Below are 22159 nucleotides of genomic sequence, written 5' to 3'. Positions count from 1 at the left end.
CTTCTAGTAGATACAAATGTTAATTAGTATTTTTATATGCCTAAGTGAGAGCTGTCAAGGGAAGGGAGAGCTTTGATTTCATTACCTTTTGTTTTCTCTTAAAAAGCTTAATTCTCGTGAGAAGTTTTGTTGTGTTTAAGATAGGTTTTATTCTTTCTTCATTTGTAAAGAGGTGACTGCTGAACTGAACTTTTGTCCTGAAGTGTGACAAATGTCCCATCAATATTAAATTAATTTTCCGTTTCCTTACTCTAGATTCTGAAGAAGCTCCATCTGTAAATCCTTCCAGTGTAGATGGGAATGTTGATTCAGAAGCAGAGAAGGACTGTGTAGCCAACAACAGCAAACAAACAGTCTCTAGTAAGGCACCACTTCCATCTGGTCTAGATGAGTATGAGTTCAAAGATGATGATGAAGATGAAATGAAAAAAATGATTGATGACAAACATATTCTTAGAAAAGATCCAAGGAAAGAAGATGAGACTGAAGTTGAAAAAGCCAGCTTATTTGTGAAACAAGAAAAAGTTGTCTTTTCAAAATCATTCAAAAACAAAAAGCAGAAACCTTCTAGAGTTCTGTATTCGAGTTCTGAAAGTTCAGATGAAGAAATATTTCAGGACAAGAAAATGGCCTCTCCTTGCTCTGTTTCAGAGACATCAAATTCTGATGTCAGAGTGAAGAAAGAATATATGGTTACAAACGAACACAAGCAGAAGGGCAAAGTTAAAAGGAAAGTAAAAAATCAAAGCAAAAATAAAGAGAATCAAGAAGTAAAGCAAGAAAAAGAAAATGCTAGAGTAACAAATGTAGCTACTTCTGGGTTAGATTCTTTAGATAAAGCTAGAGAGGAAGAAACCTTTAAGAAGTCTTTCACCTCAAAAGAAGATTCTTCTTTACATCTGTTTCATATCACTGCTGGAAAATCTCCAAAGCATCCCTGTGGGTTAAGTGAAAAGCAGTCAACGCCGTTAAAGCAAGAAAACACCAAAACTTGCTTATCACCAGGAGGTTCTGAAATAACATTGCAGCCCGAATTAGTTCGGTATGATCACAACACTGATTCTGATTATCTGGTAGAAAATTCTAGTGGCAAATCTTGCAAGTACAAAGAGAAAAGCAAGCATCATCAAAAGGATTTTCACTTGGAATTTGGTGAAAAATCTAGTCCTAAAATTAAAGAGGAAGATAATAGCTCAACATTGGAGAATTCAGAATATACTTTGAGGAAAATGGACAAGGAAGGTAAAACACTTAAAAAGCATAAATTAAAACACAAAGAAAGAGAAAAGGAAAAGCACAAAAAGGAACAGGATGGGGAGAGGGAGAAACACAAACATAAAGATAATGTTAAAGAGGCTCAAAGAAGTATTGAGTTTGACAGAGAATTTTGGAAAGAGAACTTTTTCAAAAGTGATGAAAATGATGATACGTTGATAAATACAGAACATGAATCTCTTTCTTCAGACAGAAAATCAAAGCTAGAAAAAACTGTGACAAAAGAAGATAAGTTAGTTAAGGAGAGACAGTTCCAGAAAGAGAGGAGTATTAAAGATGAGAGAGAAAAAGAGAAGAACAAAAAGGAAACTGAGAAGTTTCTCAAGGATGAAAAAATGAAAGATCCAAAAGAAGAAAAAGAAGTTATGCTTGCAGATAAAGAAATAGAATTGTTCTGTTTTGGTGTTAAAGATGAAGCAGCCAGTGTGCATGTAATAGAAAGAGAAACAGATACTGAAAAGCAGGAAAAGAATTTAAAGGAAAATAAAGAAAGGATGGAAAAGCGGTTCTCAATCAAAGAAAAAGATGTTGAAAAGATAGAAAGAAAACATGGAGAAAAAGATAAAAAGTTAAAGCATGAGTACAAAATGGAGAAAGAAAAAGCAGAAGTAAATGAGAATACAGAGAAAGTAAAGGAGAAGTCCAGTTTTCAGCAAGCAGAAAGGTGCCATAAGGAAAATGATAAAGTAAAAAGCATGGGTGCTCTTAAAAAAGTGGATGACAAGGAAAGAAATAAAGAAAAAACTGATAAGAAGCATGATAAAGAAAAGGCTGATAAAGACAGACATTGGGCTGAAAGTAAAGAAAAACACTGTACTGAAAGAAAATTCAAACAGTCCGAGAAAGAATCTGAATATACTAAATCAGAAAAAAATAGAAGTAAAGAAAAGGAATTTGACAAAAAAGACAAATCCAAAGAGAAGGAGACCTCATCATTAGCAAGCTCAAAACACATGCAAGAGGAAAGGAGATGTATTATTACAGAAAGCAATAAAACAGTTCATGACAAACTGTCATCTTTGAAAGAAAAACCAAAAGATGATTTGTTGAAAACCCCAGATGGTAGAGAGAAAGATAAAAAAGATAAAGATATAGACAGATACAAAGAGAGAGACAAGCATAAAGACAAACTGCATCAAAGTGGTTTGCTTAAACTAAAGCTTGAACATGAGAAACTTAAACCTAAACCAGCTCCTGCATCAAAGGATGCTCGGCCTAAAGAAAAAAGATTAGTCAACGATGATTTAATGCAAACTAGTTTTGAAAGAATGCTTAGCCTTAAAGATCTGGAAATAGAGCAGTGGCATAGAAAACATAAAGAAAAAATAAAACAGAAAGAGAAGGAACGTTTGAGAAACCGCACTTGTTCAGAACATAACAAAACGAAGGAAAAACCCAAACACTCATTAGCTGAAGTAAAAGGCAAAGAACTGATTCGTTCAAAAAGTTCAGAGCTGCCAGATGTTTGTATGAAGGAGAAACAGCAGAAAGATGCTGCAAGTAATAGATCACAGTCAGTAGACACGAGAAGTGTCAATGTTGCAAAGCCTCCTTTGGCTTTAGATAATTTAAATAGATCCCCTAAATCAGAAAGTGAAAAGATGGGGCTGAGCTCCAGGTCTGTGTCCATGGTTTCTGTTGCAAGCTCTGAGGATTCTTGCCATACCACAGTAACTACTCCAAGGCCTGTAATAGAATACGATTCGGACTTTATGCCAGAAGGTTCTGATTCCCAAATGTCTTTTTCACAGTCACCATTTTTGGCAAGTGCCAAATCACCAGCCCTTGTGGAAAAAGAGGCCAATGGTCTTGCCGAGTTGCCAGACCGCATTAAGCCACCTTTCACGAACAGGCTCCCACAAATGTATGTTAGATCAGCATCTGCTGAAGATGTTAAGTTGGTTTTAAATGAGTTTAGGCCTGTTATAGAGGTTCGAAGATGCAGCATGCCTGCTGCAGTTTCTGAACACAGCAAACAGCCTCGAACATCAGAAGAAAACAACCAGAGTGCTCTGCCATCAGTTCAGACTTGCAGTAGCACTTCTCCTAAGCCAGAACTACTGTGCAGTGCACTTGAAAGAGATTTTCAAAGCAGTGTGACTGTTCTGCAGTCAAACTTCACATCATCTCCAAATGGAGCTGTTAGCAACAAGCAGGCAGCAATGGGGATAAGTACCATTAAAGATACTGCTCAGATGATCCCTTCAGAAGACTCTAACATGCACTTAGAGCCATGTAGTCAAAGTGTAGCTCAGCAAACCAAACCATGGGACGTGCCTTTTGACAGTCTTAATTCATTAAACAGTGACTTTAACAGCTCAGGTTGTGGTGTATCAGAGCAAGATGCTAAAAACATTATAGCAGTGCATAATTCTGAGAGCAGGACATTAAAAGAGCAACAAGTATCTGAATTTTTGCCTCAGCACCCTGAAATTAAGGGAAGTTCCAGTTCTCAAGAGTCTGCGTCATTTTTGCCTTCACAGTCACCTTGTTCTTCACCTATCCAGCCACTTCCAGTTGTGTCAAAACATGTTTCTTTACCAGGTGTGATCAGTCAAGATTCATCATTTGTACAGCAGCAAAATGTAGTTCAGACTACAACTTGTGCTTTGGATACAGCTGCTACTAGTACCAGAGAGCTGGAAAATGCTTTCTTCCCCTCAAACATTAAGAAGACTGATGCACCCATGGCTGTATATTCTGAGAGCTCTGCAAAAGATGTTTCACAGAGCTATGAAAGGGTGAGTGATTTATCAGTGGTACCATCAGAGAAAGATACTCTTGAAAGTGATAGCAATTCACAGTTAAATGTGAATTCGTACTCGTTCAGTAAAGCTGTTTGTAAGAACGCCCTCAGTGAAGTGGATGGTAACACAGCAGATACTTCAGATATTAGAAATGAAAAAGACCAAAAAGAAAAGTTGGTCTCTGTGCATGTTGTTGATAGTAGAGACAATGCTGATCTCTGTGAACTAAGTTCAGGAATGTCAAAGGGAATTACAAATGAATTGGTTAATAAAAACCCCTGCACTGTAGACAGAGAAAGTGTGTTGGCAGATGATCCACCGCAGTACTCCTCTCTGTCCAGTTTGGAAAATAGTTCACAGCAGATTACACAGGAAGAGGTGCATAAACACAGCCAAATGGTTAAAGTAGAAGAAGAAGTTGCTGAAGATCAGAAGATGGAACAGCAAGAAGTACCTCAAAGAATCACGAGGAACAGAGCAAATTTGCTTGCTAACCAGGGCAAGCAGAATCCTCTTGGCTGTACACAGACATCAGAAAAAGAGTCTGAATCATCAGCATCTATGAAAGCAAGGATTAGATTAACTGAAGATGATGATGCTCAGGTACATCATCCACGTAAAAGGAAGGTGTCACGTGTGCCTCAGCCTGTGCAAGCGAACCCTTCTTTGCTGCAGGCCAAGGAGAAAACCCAGCAGTCACTGGCAGCTATTGTTGATTCTTTGAAACTTGAAGAGATCCAACCATACAGTTCTGAGAGAGCAAACCCCTATTTTGAATACTTGCACATAAGGAAGAAAATAGAAGAGAAGCGTAAATTGCTGTGCAGTGTTATTCCTCAGGCACCTCAATATTACGATGAATATGTGACCTTCAATGGTTCCTACCTGCTGGATGGCAATCCCCTGAGCAAGATATGCATCCCAACTGTAAGTAACATGGTCTTTCAATATGCAGTGCAATGAAAGGCATGTTTTTGTTTTATTTTTGTAACTTCCATATTTTTCCTAACTTGATCTGAATATTCTGCTGCAAGCAGTAAGTTGACATATGTCAAATCAATATTGATTAATAGCATCATATTTAAAAGCCCCATTCACTGGAAATACAAACATTGGTTTCACAGTTACTACAAGACAAACCGTGTGTGACACCTGTCAAGGACATACAAACACTATATTTCAAAGTATGCAAAGCCTACTCTTTCAGAAGTTAAGTCAATTAATGAGAGCTTCTCTGAATTTCTGCTGTCAGTAATTAAATTAAAACTATATATTCAAAGCTGTTTCATTTGGAGGGGGGTAGAAGTGCAGTGCTTCAAAATACCAAGTCCGTCGCCAAATGTTTTAAATAGGAAAGTGCCTCCCAGCTATCTCAAAAGCAGCAGATACAGTCTGCTGTGTCCTAGCATTTACAATCCATCAATCTAAAAGTGTTCATAATTCCATTAAATAATGTCAAGGTTTTTTTCCTTTTTACTGAAGAACATCTGTAGTTCAGAGACACTTGTTTAGGTCTAAGCTCTCAATTTCTGAATGGACAAGTTATTATATCAGCTCATCTAAGGTAACTCACTCTTTCTTGAGAGTAAAAAAGCTTTAGGTTTTTCCATTAGAGTTGAGGATTTTTTTGACGAAGCAATGAATAGAAGTTTAATGTGTAAATTTAGAACTGTTTCATTATACAGCTAGTCTAATTCCCTGTGCAACCTGTTTGTTCTCAGTTTTTTGAAATTAGTAGGCCAGTTTTAAAGTCTGAGGAACAATGTGGGTAAGATGACCCTTTTACAAGGTCTGTAAGTGAACCACCAGGGTGTATGGTAAGCTTCACCACAATGTACCATGCTGTCAGCTTTCCCAAGTCTACCAATCTTTCTCAGTAGCTGTTGCAACTTCTGTAACATCTTTATTACTAGAGGCATAGATATTTTGTGTATATATATATATATATATATATATATATATATATATATATATATAATATATTTATTTATATATATTTCATATATATTTATATTTTTATATATATATATATTTTTTTTAAGCTGCTGCTAGTCAAGTACATACTGTTTCCAAGCTACAGCTTACTGCTTTGGCAGTGCAGTTCAGTGCTTAATGTGGGATAAGTGGGAAGTAGAGAAGCATGGCATATATTTTTCCCTGGCCCATCTCCTACCTGAGCAATGGAATTCAATTCCTGATCATAAATGGCAGTGGGTGTAGACACCATTAAGGAGGGCAGAGTTGTTGACTTGATATTAAAGCACTGCCTTATAATTCCTTCCTGACTCTGTTGCTGCATATAACAAGGACTCTGCAGTTAATGAAAATAAATTTAGGTTTTGGAGAGCAAAATTTCAGGTAACAGGTTCAGAAAACACCAGGGATTGATGTGTGCTTCCTATTCTCAGTGACTTTTAATTAATTGTTGAAAAGAAAAAATGATAGAAATGTAAATACCTTATTGAAGGACTACAGTTACTGATTTTTGTCTCATTTGGATTTCTGCTTTGCTTCCTTACACATACATGTTCTGATGGTAATGATGTTTTAAACAGTTAATTCTTCTGTATATACTTTGATGGTCCTGGTAATATTCTACAGGTGAAGAGAGAACAGGTAGGGCTTCTTACTTCAAGCTAGAAGCAAAATGGAAGGAGATACATTTTGAGAAGCAATGAAACATGAAAATTTTCATGTTTCCTTTCGGAAAAAAAGGTTAAAAATTGGTAATAGTTCAGATTTAACTTATCAGTAGAATTTGCCTGTGTACACAGTTCAATAATTCTAGTTTGTCACCATTGAAAATCGCAATCATAATAATTCTTGTTACAAATCCCATGAAAAGGAGTATTGCTAAACCAAGGATCATTTCATTCTCAGAAATGAGTGTTTTGTTTTTTGTAGACATTGTCCAACAAAGTGAAAATAAAAGCTAGGCTTAGTCTCTCTGAAGTTGTGAAATATTAATAACATGTTGTTACACTTACAGTACAGAATTTAATAAGCAATTGTAAAATTACCTTTTTGCCACGTTTGTTTTACAGTTTTTCCTTCAATTTTCTTATGGTACTCTGTTAACCAAATTTTTGCCTTATCAGTTTACATAGAGAGAAGGTAGATACTCTTTCTTTAATTATTCCTGTGTTACAGATATCCTTTGTGTAGGTCTATGTGAAGACTATATATTTAGCTCTGAAACTCGAAGACTCAGAATGGTTGGTGTAACATACTGTTCTCTGCATTGGAATTTTAATGATGCACTGTAGTTTATCTGATGAACTTCAAACATGCTGTAGGTGGGAATCAGGAGATAGTGTGCTAAAACCTTGTTTTCACTGCCTGGTTTATATATTGTCATTTACAGCCTGGATCTCCTAAGGCTGTGAGAATATTCATGTATGAATTATGGCTTCCCTCTCACCAGTATAAATACAAAACATAACGTAGGAGACATCAGGTCAGTTCAAAATAGAAGGAAACAAATCTAAATCTTCTAACAGTAAATTTCAATTATACTTGACTCTGTTGCATTTCAGATTGTTCCATGTTCTGCAAGGTTCAGTCATCTTTATCTGTGGTGTCTTCTGAGAGGAGCTACCAGAATGTTTCACTGCCAGCCTCCAATGGCTGTCTAGCAGATGTGTTTCTAATAAAGTTCGGCCTCCCTGGCATTGCTGTAGAAATTCAAGTGGTAAAAGCTAATTTTAGGGGTATTACCAGAAACTTGTTTTCAGAATGCATGAAATAGAGCATTAGAGCAGCCCAGTTGTTTGGATGACATAGAAGAGTGGAGGTTTGTAGCAGGCACTAATGGGGATTGAAGGTTTATAGAGTGAAGAGTTGATACCCTTGTTGTAGTTGTTTTGAAGCATGCAAGGCCTGCAGGAAAAGCTGCTGATGGATTTTGATGTTTTTGAGATGGGGAGGGCATGTCTTGAACATGAGCCCTTGCCAATCAAACCTGCTCTAATGGCTGGCTCCAGGTGAGGTGGAGCAGAGGCACAAGGCCAAGTTATGTCTGGCTTTTCTGGGTCATTTCTCAGACTGGGAGCAGAGAATTCTCTGAAGCAGGCAAGGGCCCCTTTGCTTCCTCTCTTCTGTATGGAGTGTGGGCCCTTAAGAAAACAGCTTGATATTTTGGTTATGCAAAACACAGAGGGCACCTTTTTTTGTGGGGTTCAGTTTCATGCTCTTTCTTGCAAGTCCAACCTATGTGTTTGTATTTTCCCTACACAGTATTTTTTTTGTTCTCTTTAGGAACAGTTTCTTTGACTAGAAGGTCCGAGAGACTCCTCTGGCTGTTCCTCCCTCAGGACCTTTAACTTAGACTTTCTGGTCTCAAAGAAACCAACTTCCTTTGTCTGAATCCAATGCTGGTTCACAAGCTGGGATTTCCAGCAGGTGGTGTGTGACTACCCAAATCCTGTGTTCAAACTCTTTAGGATCTTGGGCTCACTCTTCCCAAGTTTCCAAGAAGAGAGGAAAAAACAGATCATTCTATAAATTTCTGTAACCAAACCTAGTATTTAGCTGTGCATTTTGGCAGGTGGTGCTGGGCTTGGTGAGAGGGAAGAGTTTGTGGATGTATCCAGTGGCAATAGGGATCTCTAGGGTCATGGAGACCTGTCAGTGTCACACAGGTCTGAGCATGGTCTGTGTTCAGGGCTGAACATAATCTGCCAACACAAGAGTTCTGTGTGTTTAAATAGAAGTCCACACAGCTCTGCTGTCTAGGTGATCAGCTCCTTGTCAGGTTATTTCTATGGTGTTGATCCTTGTTTCTGTTTTGCAATTAAACTGTCTGTAATTTTAAAGTAATAACATTTTATAATATTTGTCACACGACAAGGGTGAATGGCTACAAACTGAGAGAGGGCAGGTTTAGATTCAGTATTAGGAAAAAATTCTTCACTGTGCAAGTCTGAGGCACTGGAGCAGGTTGCCAGGAGAAACTGTGGATGCCCCACCCCATCCCTGGAAGTGCTCAGTGCCAGATTGGATGGGGCCCTGAGTAACCTGGTCTAGTGGGTGACATCCGTGCACATGGCAGGGGGCTTGGAACTCGATGACCCCTAAGGTTCCTTCCTACCCAAACCATTCTGTGATTCTGTGAAATTATTCATGTGATACGGATGCTTGCCAGCTCTGAAATTTTTATATCTGGGAAATTTAGGTGCATAAACCTGAAGCTTGTTTTTAGACAGATTCTCAATCTTGCTTCTTATCTGTGTACTTTTCTGTAATAGAAAGAGATTTTGGGAGACACTTTGGGTTTATTAAAATTGAAGCTTGATATTACTTACAAGCATCTTGTCTTATTTTATTGAAAAATTGTGACAGCACTATTGCAATGTACCATGAATGCAAAGTTTTCAGGAAAAACTAGACTGTAGTGGGTATATTTATTTTTAATAGTGATGTTTTACACAAAATGGCGTATCCCATAAATGTTACTGGTTTGAGCCAAACTCTTTTCACTAAGAAAAATGAAGTGTATGCTATTCTGTAGTTTGAAATGTGAAGGAGTTGAATGTTGTTTTATACCATATAATAATTTAAGGAATGAACTGCAGTCAGTTATTCTATGTTCTATAATTTCAGAGACATTGGCTAACTTCCAATTGGGGGAAAAAATAGTCCTGAAATAATTTTCCAATATAATAATAATAATTCAAGCATTTCTGGTAGATAAATCATTACTTGAATGTATAGGTGCAAGATTGATACTAATAATCTAGTTTAATCTACAGTTGGTCTGTATTTTCATAATGGATTTGTTATTACTTCTTGGCTATATTGAAGGATTTATTTTATTGAAGAGTTATTTATCTTTCTGTTTGTGTTAGGTATCTGGTAGGGTATAGTAACTAGCATAGTTACTATAGTTACATATAGCAGGTATGTATTTGAGCTGTAGTTTTTAAGTATCAAAGGTAGTAGTTTGTTTTCATGTAGTTTGAATGGATCTTTCCAAAGCAGTGCCAGTTGTTAAAACCCATGCTGAACTGTCAGATAGAACTGGCATAAAGAAAAGTAAACTTTAGGTGGACCCTTAAAACCCCCAAGATGTTTGTTAGTTACTTCTCAAAAAGCTTCTGATTTCTGCAGTTGCCAGGAGGGCTCCAGGTGCCTTTTGTCAGTGTTTTTCATACAGCTCAGACCAGACAGTAATTCTGGTTGTTTACTATAATTGACTGAAGATGCAGAATGTTTATAGTATAGCAAATCAGTAACAGTGTTGATATGTCACTCAAGTCTATTTGATTTTTTAAAATTACTTTCTTTTTAAGGGGTAAGTTTTTTTAAAAACTTACTTGAATAACTGACAGGAAGAAACACTTTTTCAAGCTACTGCCTGGGTCTCTGGTGTGCTTTTTGTGCTTGCCTGTGTTCTGCATGATTGCAAGATTAGGAGTATGATTGGTTATCTTTTGTGCAGTATAAAATGCTGTTGCCATTGTATGAATATATCAAGTGGTTTGGGGTGTTTAAGCAATGCTTTTCTTTTTTTGCTTTGCTCTTGCATTTTGCTAGGCAGTTTTTATCATGTCACAATGAACAGCTGTGGTTTAAAAAGTCTTCAAAACTGAAAGCAAGTTGTATTCTTACTATATTCTCCAGTATAGCAGTTTAAAAAAGAACAGCTATGGAATGCTGATAATGACTGGTTAAAAGCAGTAAACAGCTTGAAATGCCATTGTCACTTGGGTTCATTAATTTTATGGTATGGAATCCTTAAAACCTTTTACTGCAAACACATTGGATTCGCATAATTAATGGAAAGTAAAAAGCTCATATTTTTCTTAAAAATGCCTTGCTTATTGTTTTTTGGTGTTTTTTTCAATAGATCACATAAGCATTGCTAAACATGTTATATACATATACACTATAGTGTTTTTTAAAACTTTTCCTGCAGATTACACCACCTCCATCACTGTCAGACCCACTTAAGGAACTATTTAAACAACAGGAGGTCGTAAGGATGAAACTACGTTTACAGCACAGTATTGAAAGGGTAAGACTAATTTAATTTTATGTCCTAGATTTAAGCTTTAGGAGTTTTTGTCTTCTCAATGAACAGACTACATTTTTCTCAATTTAAGTGTTTAGAAGTAATTTTCTTTCTATCCAAATTTATTAATTGGAGAAACTTCTAAGCTGGGGGGGGGGGGGGAAATGATTTGAACAGCTGTTAGTAGAACCCTCAGGTTGGTAAGAGAGCAGCTTTTTCCTGTTAATTGCTCTGAGTTTTGTCCCAGATTTATCCTAGAGGCAGTGGGAAGGAATCTTCGCACTGTAGTTTTGAAAGCTAATGATGGTTGTAGACTTCAGAACCAAACTGACCGAGTTAAAAGAATTGAAGACATAGTATGTCAGGGTTGTTTTTTTTTTAATACTTATGGCACAAGACTCGAGGGCAGTCTCCCTGACCAACCTCTAAAGGTCCCCGGATATCAGGGCTAAGGTGGTGAAATGAGGAACGGGTCCACACCACAACTCTGGAACTAAATACTTTAATAACCATAAAAGAAAATGTGGGACAAGGCCCAAAACACGTGCACACACTAAGAGCTAAGGGTAGAAGACAAGGCTGAGGGAAAATCCAGGTATTTATAAGGGATGAGGAGAGGTGGGTCCAGGGTGAGAATCCAATGGGTAAAGGGAAAAGTGGTGCAAGGGAGGAGGAATATGGGGCAGTAACCAGTAAGGTAGGATGGGTGGAACAATGCAGTGAACATAAACCAATGGGGGTACAAGGATACAAGAACTTTCCAGAACTGGGAGGAGAAAAGGGATGACATAACTGGGAACAGAGGAACCAATAGGAAATGAGGGTTATAAAGCTTTACCATGAACAGTTTTAAAACCTTTGACAGCTTTCTTAGGAACTGTTATAAACTTAAACAAATGCCCTCCAAGGTCTGGGGCCAAGGGGCAACTCACCAAAAACACTGGTCTGGCTTTGGATGTCAGCCAGTTCAATTCCTACAATAGTAAATTCTGTATTGAGAGGAGACACGTGTGGCTCTAAGACTAAATATGTTCTAAAATATGTTTGGCAATATTCTGCTCAGAAACTGCCTAAAATTATATTAGAACTACATCTGTAGGCATCACTGATTTTTTGAGAACAGAAATAGAGAAAATATTCCTGGTTTAGGAGTATTCTTCATTTTTAGCTTGCCCTTTTTCCTTGGTAATCTAGCTTTAGATGCCAGTATCGTGAGCCAGATAGCTTGTGGGCACAGACAGAGCCCCTTTCTGGCACAAATGTAAGAATTCATAAGAATTTCCACATAGTTATACAAGGAGCTGCCACATCAAGCCTAGTGTGATGCTTTTTCAATTGACAGTTTCAAATGTGACTTGACAAACCCAGCTGAGGGAGGGGGTTTATTTGAATTTAGTATTTCAGTGAAAAGTATAAAATAAGCACCAAGATTGTAAAGATGGTTCACGCTTTGAAAAGAGATCAGTTGCAACTAAAAATATTGTGGCTAGCAAGGCAAGGGAGGTGATTTGTCCCTCTACTCTGCTCTGGTGTGGCCCCCTGCCCCCCAGAGTGCTGCATGCAGCCGTGGGGTCCCCAACAGAAGGAGGACATGGACCTGTTGGAGTGAGTCCAGAGGAGAGCCATGAAACTGATGAGAGGACTGGAGCACCTCTCCTATGGAGAACAGACTTGAGAAAGCTGGGGCTGTTCAGCCTGGAGAAGGGAAGGCTCCAGGGAGACTTAACTGGGGCATTTCAGTATTTAAAGGGACTTATATAAAAGAGGGAAAGTGACTTTTAACACAGGCAAATAGTGATAAAACAAGGGGAGGTAGTTGTAAACCAAAAGAGGAGAGATCTAGATTAGAATATTACGAAGAAATTCTTCATTGTGAGGGTGATGAGGCACTGGAACAGGTTGCCCAGAGAAGCTGTGGATGCTCCATTCCTGGCAGTGTTCAAGGCCAGGTTGAGTGGAGCCCTGAGCAGACTGGTCTAGTGGAAGGTTCTTGCCCACAGCTGGGGGATTGTAACTAGATAAGCTTTAAGGTCCCTTCCAATCCAGACTCTGTCATTCTGACCAAAGGAAAGGTGTTCCTTTTCATGTTTTCTGAAAAACAGGAAATGCGTTATAATATTATAATATACCTTATTTTGATAAAAATTAGAGCTGTTTTATTGTAGAACAATAAACATATACAAACATTTTTCTGTGTCTTAAAAATTATGCATATTCATAGTTGTTTTGCTCATATGGGCTGTTCTTCAAATGATAATCCACTTCATACAACTGTAAGTCAAGCTTTGTCAAGTGAGTTGTATTTTTGTTGTCTCAGTTTAGGAAATAATATTTATGCAGCTGTGAATTTAGAGAGTTACTGCATGTTGTTTTAAAAAAAATTATCTGCAAGTTATATTTCTGCTTCAGTTTGCTTGGCCAGTGTGCCTGGAGTAAAAGGCTTCGTGCAGTTAACGTTCACAAATCTGTATCCCAACCCTATGCTCCTCCTACCTTTCATCTTTCACCACCCTCATTAACCAGAACTTGCCTTAGTAAGTGGAAACATTCAGCCATCAGTGGAGGTTGGGGCTAAGGAGGTGTTTTCAGTTATGACATCCACAGGACACTCTTTGCATCATTAAATTGAGATTTCAGATTTGATAGAAGAACAACCCCTCCTACCTTCAGCTGGCCATTTCTCACACTGCTCAAAAGTGTAAGCCCTAAAAAGAAATTGTTTAAATTAGTGGACATTTTTATGAATGCTTAACATGCTAAATGTATATTCATATGTTGATATCTTAATTAGGAAAAGCTTATTGTCTCTAATGAGCAAGAGGTTCTACGTGTTCACTACCGAGCGGCCAGGACCTTGGCTAATCAAACTCTGCCATTCAGTGCCTGCACTGTGCTGCTGGATGCTGAGGTGTACAATGTGCCTCTGGATGCTCAGGTAAAGATCTGTCCTTCACAGCTTCAGACAAAAAAGTCTGGCTAGCCTGGCTCAAGCATTCGGAGAGAATTCTGTTCCCGTAACAAAATTGTGATTGATTTGCCTGGAATTAAGATTATGCCCCACTACAGGTTGTTACTTATATTGGGCCTCAATTGAGTGGACAGCAATAGTAGGATATGGGTGTATGTACATGGTTTTTCTGTTTTGTACCATGTCTGGTTTTCTTTCACCTCCAGGAATTAGGAGATGGATAAAATAAGAAAATTTTGTTATGAAAAACATATTTCAATCATAAACAGACCGTGTTTTTGAAGCTTAGAAGTATAGTTTAAACAAGAGCAAAGAAATTATCAGCATAGAAGATCGCATTGATCAGTAATCCACATAATTGGAATGCAGTAGTGTGTGATGAAATTGGTTTATGAAATTTGGAAATGTTTTGTGGACTTATCCACATGACATTTTCCTCAACTGTACGAGGCAGTCACTAGAACCGTACCATAAGAAACAGATGGCCAGCAGTGAAATGTTGAATGCTACCAGATGAAATTACCTTTTTGAAAATTACCTCAGGGTCCATTACTTACTTGTGCTGTGTTACTTACATGTTCAATGTGGGTATTTAGTACTGATTAAAACATAAAATAAGCAATGTGCTTCACAATCTGTGTATGTTGTATGCACTGGCACTCAAAGTTGGCTGCAGCTTTATCTCTAAGGGAAAATAATCTCATGGGGTTGGTATTTTATGGACAGTTTTTCCAGCTAACAAACACTGAACCAGCATTCAACAACCTGTCACAGTGACTTTGAGAAGCACATAACGCAAGGAGGAAATGTTGATGTTTTTGGGTGGAATAAAAGTGTTGGTGCATTGGATGTTGGTCACTTTGAAATGAAACACATACCTTTCCAACATATGGGAGATTTTGCTTTAGTTCTGGAGCCCTTTATAGAATTATTACAGCTTCCAGTCTTTCTTCAGTCTGTTACTATGTTTTCCCCTAGTCTTTAAAGAGCTAGAGCTATGCCCAACTAGGTGATTCAGCGGGAGATAGAAATTAATGGAGATAGGTCAAAAATTTTTCTCTTCCAAAATTCTAAATATCCTTTGCTTTATTTCTGCTCTAGTTCATAGGCCTTGAGCTTTTTAGAGATGACAAATACATGAGTTGTGCATATAACTGCATTTTTGTAGTAAACATTTTACACTGCTTTTTAAGTAAGCTGGTTCTGTACTTGAATCTTGTGAAATGAGGAATCTTTCTTGGGGGAGAAGTTGAGGTGTTATGTGTGCCCCCCCCAGGTATTGCCATTTTTCTGACCATCTATATAATAACAAGAGCAGTAATGAAATGCCTCTCCTTCCCCCTCACTACTTCAGCAGCTTTGTGTTTCAGTCTGTGGTAATTTTTCTTAGGAAATTACTTTGCTTATAATGTTCAGCAAATTATGAAATAAATATTTTATGTAAAGGAAATCAGTGTTTTATACTACCAACTCGATGGTTTGATTTAAATCTGTTTAATGAGAAGAATGTAGATACATAAGAAAATACTGTCTTGTAATGCATTCTGCCATTTTCCTGTTAGCCCATTAGCAAATACTAATTTTCTTCTCTAAAATTATATCAATATTTGCACATTTGGTTGGGCTTCTTTTTCCTTCTGCTGCAGTGTACAAATTCATGCAGTGTTGTCTTTTCTCCCTGAAAGAGGAACAGCAGCTTGTTGTATTTAGTGGTTATTATTTAAATGTTAGATTGGCATAGTTTGGCTTTAGGACTATGTATAGAGTATATTTAGTTTTTTACAGTGGGCAGATGTGAGATTCTAAATCCTTATGAAATAGTTGGAATTTAAAAAAAAAACAACTGTTTCATTCAGCAGGACATAAGACAGGTCTGCTCAATTTTTTAAATTTCCTTTTGGGGATTGTGATGGAAAAAATATATTTTTTAATTGCATTCAATACTTCTGTAGTCAGTTAAATCAGGCTGATTAAGTTTTCCTTTATTAAAGTTTTTGCTTTTCCCTGAGGGATATTGATTTGATTTGTTACTGAATTTTAAAGAGAAAAAGAGACAGTAATTTTTATGGAAGGGATCTGCCTTTTATTAGTTAAGACTTTAGGATATAAATCTTTACGCCTCCCACTGTAAATTTCAAAACCAGAACACAGTAAATAGCTGGAGGGAATCTGAAAATACCCATTTTTAGTGAGCAGCTGGTTCACAGTGGAAGTGTTGGTCAACATTTATACGCCCTTGTACTTTGAATCTGTTTTTCCATGGGAAGCAGTTTTTGTGGGATTGTTTATTGCTTATGTCCCACAGAGTAGGTTTTGTGTTTTAAAGTGTGTTTTAAGATTGAACGATCGAGTTTGATTTTTTTTTTCTTTTTTTTTTGCAGACTGATGACAGCAAAACATCAGTGAGGGATCGATTTAATGCAAGACAGTTCATGTCATGGCTGCAGGACGTTGATGATAAGTTTGACAAATTAAAGGTACACTCTTTGGTCTTTTCATTTTACAAAAAAAAAAAAAAAAACAACAAACCAAAATTTAATGTTGTTATGAAGATGAGATGAATAAATAGTAGATTTGTGTGCAGTATCATGGGCTTTTGTGGAGGCAACACAAAGGAAGGTTGGTCAGTATAGAAAAAACCTTACTTTTGTTGCCATGCAGTATAATGGAATATTTTGCAAATTTCTAAGTATTTACTGGGGGAATTATTTACTAACACCAGAGAGGCTATTAGAGATATTTCCTGTGTTCAAACTTGTTGCAATAGTGCTTTTTCAAATATTTCAGTAACTTCTTTCTCGATTTTTAAACCAGACATGCCTTTTGATGAGGCAGCAGCACGAAGCAGCAGCATTGAACGCCGTGCAGAGACTGGAGTGGCAGCTTAAACTGCAAGAGCTTGATCCTGCTACATACAAATCTATCAGCATTTATGAAATTCAGGAGTTTTATGTTCCTCTTGTTGATGTTAATGATGACTTTGAATTGACACCCATATGACAACCAGCACTGTCTGGCTCACCTCTTCCTGTGGACAGCTAGAGACTGAGGTGCAGTGATGCACAAAGGTATTTTTCTTTCAAGACAGAGCACTTAATTCTGTGGAATACTACCTTTCTCAACACTTCAGGTGTTCCTACAGAGAAGTGTGGCACTTGTTCAAACACAAGAGATGGATGCTAATTTCAAATTCAGATTCCCAGTAACTGCTGTTTGTGTTTTAAAATTGCCTGTAGCTTTAGAGTTTATTGCTGAAAAGTATGACAAAACCTGGTGAGTTTACAGCGCTGGAAGCTGTTAATAACTAAAACATCCACCAAAAAGCAAACAATATTTAAAATCTGCTATAAAGCTTTGTATTATGAAACTTCAGTAACAGTTCAACTCCCACAGAAAAATGATGAGAAATCCTGTGGAAGAAAGTGGAAGACTTGGAGGAAAATAATCAATCTTACTATGTTTTGTAAATTACTGTACACATTTCTTTTTGGAAAAAGATGTAATATTGTCTTCATTTTTAAATAATTTATTTTATACATACTGTGCAAATGTAAATAGTCTTGTAATTAATGTTCAAACCTGTATAAAATAGATATTTTAATTGTAAAACTGTTTTTGTCTTAACGTTTTATTGGACCAAAGTTGGCGTTTTTATTAAGTGTAGTGTGCTCCTGGTTGGCAGTTCCTCTTTGTATGGCATGCATTTGATTTAGCTGCTTGTTTCATCACCATAACTGTAAAAGGATTGAACTGTATTGCATGCTCCACAGTACTCTGAACTCCTTCCCTTCAATAACTGATACCTAAACTGTTGTAATAATTACAAAATCATACTTCATACTAGTCTGTTGTTGTAATGCCATACCCATGACTTCCTATACTGAAAATATTTTTGTGTAAAAAAAAAAACCTTCTGCTCTTATATGGTGGTCTCATAATAGAGCCTATTTTTTCCAACAAAATGCCTTTGAATTAAAATTCTTAAATTGTATATTGTCTATTTTAATATTAATCTATGGAAAGGAATTTGTAAATAGTTGTAAATATAATACTTAATAAATTTTATTGGTCATGTTACTAGTTGGAATTTCTTAATATTGGAACCCTTGATGCATCAAACCTTAGCATTCCTGGAATATATAAGGAGACTCTCTGGAAAAGTTTAAAAAACTACCCATGTTGTGAAATTAAATGCTTTTTTATTCTTAGTAGTGTTGATGAGCAGACAGTTAATTATTTATTAGTAGGAGGTTGCCGATATTCATGAAGAAGATTTGTTACCCTCCAGGCCGTAAATTATTCAAGAGTGCTTGGGATCTCATGTCTGTGAAATTATTTCTGAAGGAAATGAAGTTTGGGCAGGACAACTGGTTACTCAGAATAAGAGATTTAAAATCCTTAGTTTTAACTGATTTTTAATGACTAGGTGAGCTACCACAGAGAATTTATTCCTTGTGCTTGTGTAAATGTCCAGGGGACATTTCCTGGGGCAGAGGGCAAACGGGCAGCAAACAAGAGAGTCTGTGGACAGCAGGCTCCTTCCATCTGCACATCACTACTAGTGCCAGTTTAGAACAAATAGTAACTCAAGCACAGTAAAGCCAATTAATACACGGTTCCTGCCCTGCAACTTCTTTTTGGTTCACTTCTAATTTGCTTTTATTACAGGAATATCTTCCTGACCTCATTCAGAATTGAAACTATTGAGGGGAAAAAAGCAAATTTCTTCTCAAAGTTAAATACTCTTCTGAACATAGCTGTAAAATCTTAAAATGCTGCAGAAATCTGTATTATCTGCTTGAAAAGATGAGAAAAAATGGATAAAGCTGCAAGATGTTAACTACTAAGTGGGTACAAGTTACTTCTATCAGATACTTACTAGAGTAGTAAAGAGTAACAGACATGACTGGACCTGTAGAAATATGATAGAGGAGTGATTAAGAGGCTAGCAAAAAGAACAGAAAGGAAACTGGGTTGCAGTAGTCTTTGCTGTGTTAGAAAAGAAGTGGGCGACAAAAATACTTGGTATGCAGGAGACAAGAAAAAAATATTTTGGCAGTATCTTGTAAAGAGATCTGAAGACATGTTTCTTAGCATCAGCCTGTGCCTTCTTTATAAAGAGAAACGATTTCCCAGTATCAGGGTCTGTGCAATAGAGATTTTACAATCACAAATTCTTAGTAAGTTTTATTGCTCCAAATGTTTCAATCCCATAGATAACGATCTCTTGGCTTCTCTGATTTGAATCCAGGGTTAGTTACGGGAGTTTTTTTTGTTGTTGTTTGTTTGTTGTGGTTTTTTTGGGTTTTGTTTGTTTTGGTTTTTGTTTTTTTTTTTTTTTTTTGCCTCGAGTTTACTCTCTGGGGTGATACCTCGTGTGTTGTTAAAGGACATCGGGCTTGGATTTCCCTCAAGAGAGTAGCAGGGGCTGAAAAGAAGCGATGAGATGAAATACGGTTAGTAACTCGTTGGCATGATGGCCCTATTTCCTCGCCAGGGTCTAGCTGCCTCCTGGGAAGCCCGAGAGCTACGCTTAAGTTTCTGGGTACCCAGTCAGGATCCTCTTGTTTTTCTTCTAGGGACCAGACTTGTTACCTTGGTCCCTTGGAACTTGGCACGTGGGAGGATAAAGCCGCCGCCCGGCAGTGTTTTAGAGGTCCTAGAAGAGGCTGTCCGAAGCCCAGGGTCCCTTTGCAATGCAGGCAGCCCCTGTCCTTCCCCGGGCACCTGCACCTTCTCAGCCTTCGGGGAAGTTCATCTCGTTCCCCGCAGGTGCTTCCAGCGGCGCTGCTCCCCGGTTCCTTTTCTCCCGGCTCCCTCCGGCACGGCAGTGCTGTCCCGGCCGCCCTGTGCTTCCCGCAGTCCCGCTCCTCCCGCCCCGGCCTCCCCGGGCTGCCTTTCCTGCCTACAGAACTCCCGAGTTTCTCCCTGCTCGCACTCGGGTTGAAGGGGAATATTCCCTCGTGCTTCCCTGAGGAAGCCCCTCCGGAAGCAGTGGCTTGGCCGTGTCTCCGGTCCCGTCCCGCTAGGCACGGTCCGGCGGCAGCTCCCATCCACCGGCCCCTGCCTCGTCCTCCACCTCCTCCTCCGACTCCCGCCCCGCTCCGCGCAGCCGCCGCCCGCCGGGGCGGAGGGTCCTGGGGGGAGGGTCCCGGCGCCTGACGGTGCCCCGAGGCGGGGCGATGATGCGAGGCCGCCGCCTCCGCGCTGCCTGCGGCCGAGGGGGGAGCAGTGGGACGAGGCGCGGGGTTGCTGCTGCCGCCGCCGTCGCCGCCTCCGGAGCAGCGAGAGCCGCCGGCGGAGCGCGGGGTGCCCGACCCGGGGCCGCCCGGTGAGCGCCGCGGGGAGAGCGGGCGGGGAACGCGCAGAGATGGGGCCCGTGGCTGGCGAAGAGGTGGAGGAGGAGGTGGGGAAGGCGGCGGAGCCGTGGCCGCTTCTTTGTGGCAGGAAAGTTTCGGTGCGTCTCGGCGCGGCCGCCCCGCTGCCTGCGTGCCTGCCGGAGGAGGGGGAGGAGGAGACCCGCTCCCCGTGAGGGGCCCCGCCTGCCCCGGGCCGCTTCGGCGGGGGGGCGTTCTCCCACATCTCCCTCCCTGTCACCGGCCTCCCGGCCCCTGGCAGTGCCATCTTTGGGGCCCGGGCCTCTCGGGAGCTGCGGCGGGTCGATCGGCCGGAGGGGATTTCTGGGGTGTTTTCCACCCCGGGTGCGATCCCGGCGGGGTGCGGGAGCGATGCTGAGCCGGTGCCGCCGGGGTGGGCTGTGGGAGAGGAGAGGAGAGGCGGCGGGCGGGGGTCCTGCTCCGGGGGGACGCCACGCCGGATAAAAGCCTGGGGAAGCAGCGGTCGGTGAATCGGAACGGGAGCGGCGGGGGGAGGCCGGGAAGGGGCGCCCGGACCCCGTTGCGCATCCATCCGAGGGGTGCGCCTGGAGACGGCGTCGCTCGGCCCCGCCGCTCGGGACCCTTCCTGTGAGGCAGCCCCGCGGGAGGGAGCACGCCCGGACCGGATCGCTCCCCTCGCCAGGCAGCGTGCTCCCTTCGGCTCCCGCGCCCGGGATGCGACACCCGCCGGGTCCGGGCCGGCAGCCGTAGCTGCTGGAAAGAAGCGTTCTGGGCTCCGGAGAGCCGGGAGGGAAAGCGGTGACGGAAAAGATCCCGTGTTCTCCGTGCCTGCCCCCGGGTCTTGCAGGGGAGTCTCCCCAGCCCTGCTTGGTACAGATGGCGGCGTGCCCAGCACAGCTAGATTCAGAGGCATTTAACAGCCATTGTAAGAAGAGCTAATCGGACGCAGACTTTGAATGTCCAGATCGTGCCTTCTTTTAAGTATTTTCCACTTCTTTGCTCATTGAGGGTGTTGGGTTTTGTAGTTCATAAAACAGAAAAGAATTTCTAGATACCAAAATAAAGCAGGCCAGTGCTCAGTTAGCATTCTTTCTCTCTTAGGAGAACAATACAGGCTTACTGTAAGCTTGCCCAAACATGGGCTGCCTTTTATTATATATTGGTACAGTGCCTGGTGCAGTAGGTCCTCTTTTGGCCGGGTTCAGATGCGAAGCACAAGTAAAAACTGAGTGACACGCTGCTAATCTTGATATATTTGTCGCAAAATACCACCTGCCGACAGGCTGGGTTTTCACAAAGGGAGAAAGGTGGAATGCTTTGAACAAACCCGGTTCCCCTGTGTGTTTGATGTAGCAGATACTTTTCATCTCTGGTTGACCTCAGACACTTGCTTGGCTCTTGGAAGTTACGTTGTTCAAAGTGTCTGGTGCTTCTCTTTTTTTAATATTGTTGTCTGTATATTCTTGAAAAAGAAGTTAACAACTTTGTGTTTGGGTTGAAAGCCTGTGTGACATCTAAGGGTCCATGTGAAAACAACTGCCTGTCTGCATTAAAGATGACAGGGACAACTTACCTTGTTGTAAAAGGTTGCTGTATGGCCTTGAGGAGATGCTGCACAAAACCCATCTACTTTGGGCATTTACACAATCAGGTCCCCTTTGGTGGGTTTTCTCATCTAGGCATTTTTTTGTCATCGCTGCTTATAGGATGTCATATTTGATACTGCAAACTTGAGATTGCTCACCTCAAGTTTGTTGCAGTTTTAATCCAAAGGTGAAATAGCAGAAAGCTTTGTATAAACAAGTTAGCTGGAGGAGGA

At 40.0% G+C, this 22159-nt stretch overlaps 1 protein-coding gene across 5 annotated transcripts in view; it reads left to right on the top strand.

Annotated features, from left to right (window-relative positions):
• ANKRD12 (ankyrin repeat domain 12) overlaps positions 1–18079 on the top strand; it is a 58369-nt gene extending 40290 nt beyond the window's left edge. For 4 of the 5 annotated variants that reach the window (XM_062488138.1, XM_062488168.1, XM_062488157.1 and 1 more), the window contains 5 exons: positions 256–4949; positions 10939–11037; positions 13826–13969; positions 16384–16479; positions 16817–18079. In XM_062488138.1, the coding sequence (XP_062344122.1) occupies positions 256–4949; positions 10939–11037; positions 13826–13969; positions 16384–16479; positions 16817–17002 (5219 nt within the window). In that variant the 3' untranslated portion in view covers positions 17003–18079. The remainder of the gene's footprint in view (positions 1–255; positions 4950–10938; positions 11038–13825; positions 13970–16383; positions 16480–16816) is intronic. The other variant, XM_062488147.1, reaches the window with a different exon arrangement.
• The last annotated feature ends 4080 nt before the right edge of the window (positions 18080–22159 follow it).

The sequence above is a fragment of the Cinclus cinclus genome, chromosome 1 (genome assembly GCF_963662255.1).
Source record: "Cinclus cinclus chromosome 1, bCinCin1.1, whole genome shotgun sequence".
In the NCBI taxonomy this organism is placed as follows: Eukaryota; Metazoa; Chordata; class Aves; order Passeriformes; family Cinclidae; genus Cinclus; species Cinclus cinclus.
The sequence above is the reverse complement of the archived record's forward strand: the minus strand, read 5'-3'. Positions and strand labels throughout refer to the sequence as shown.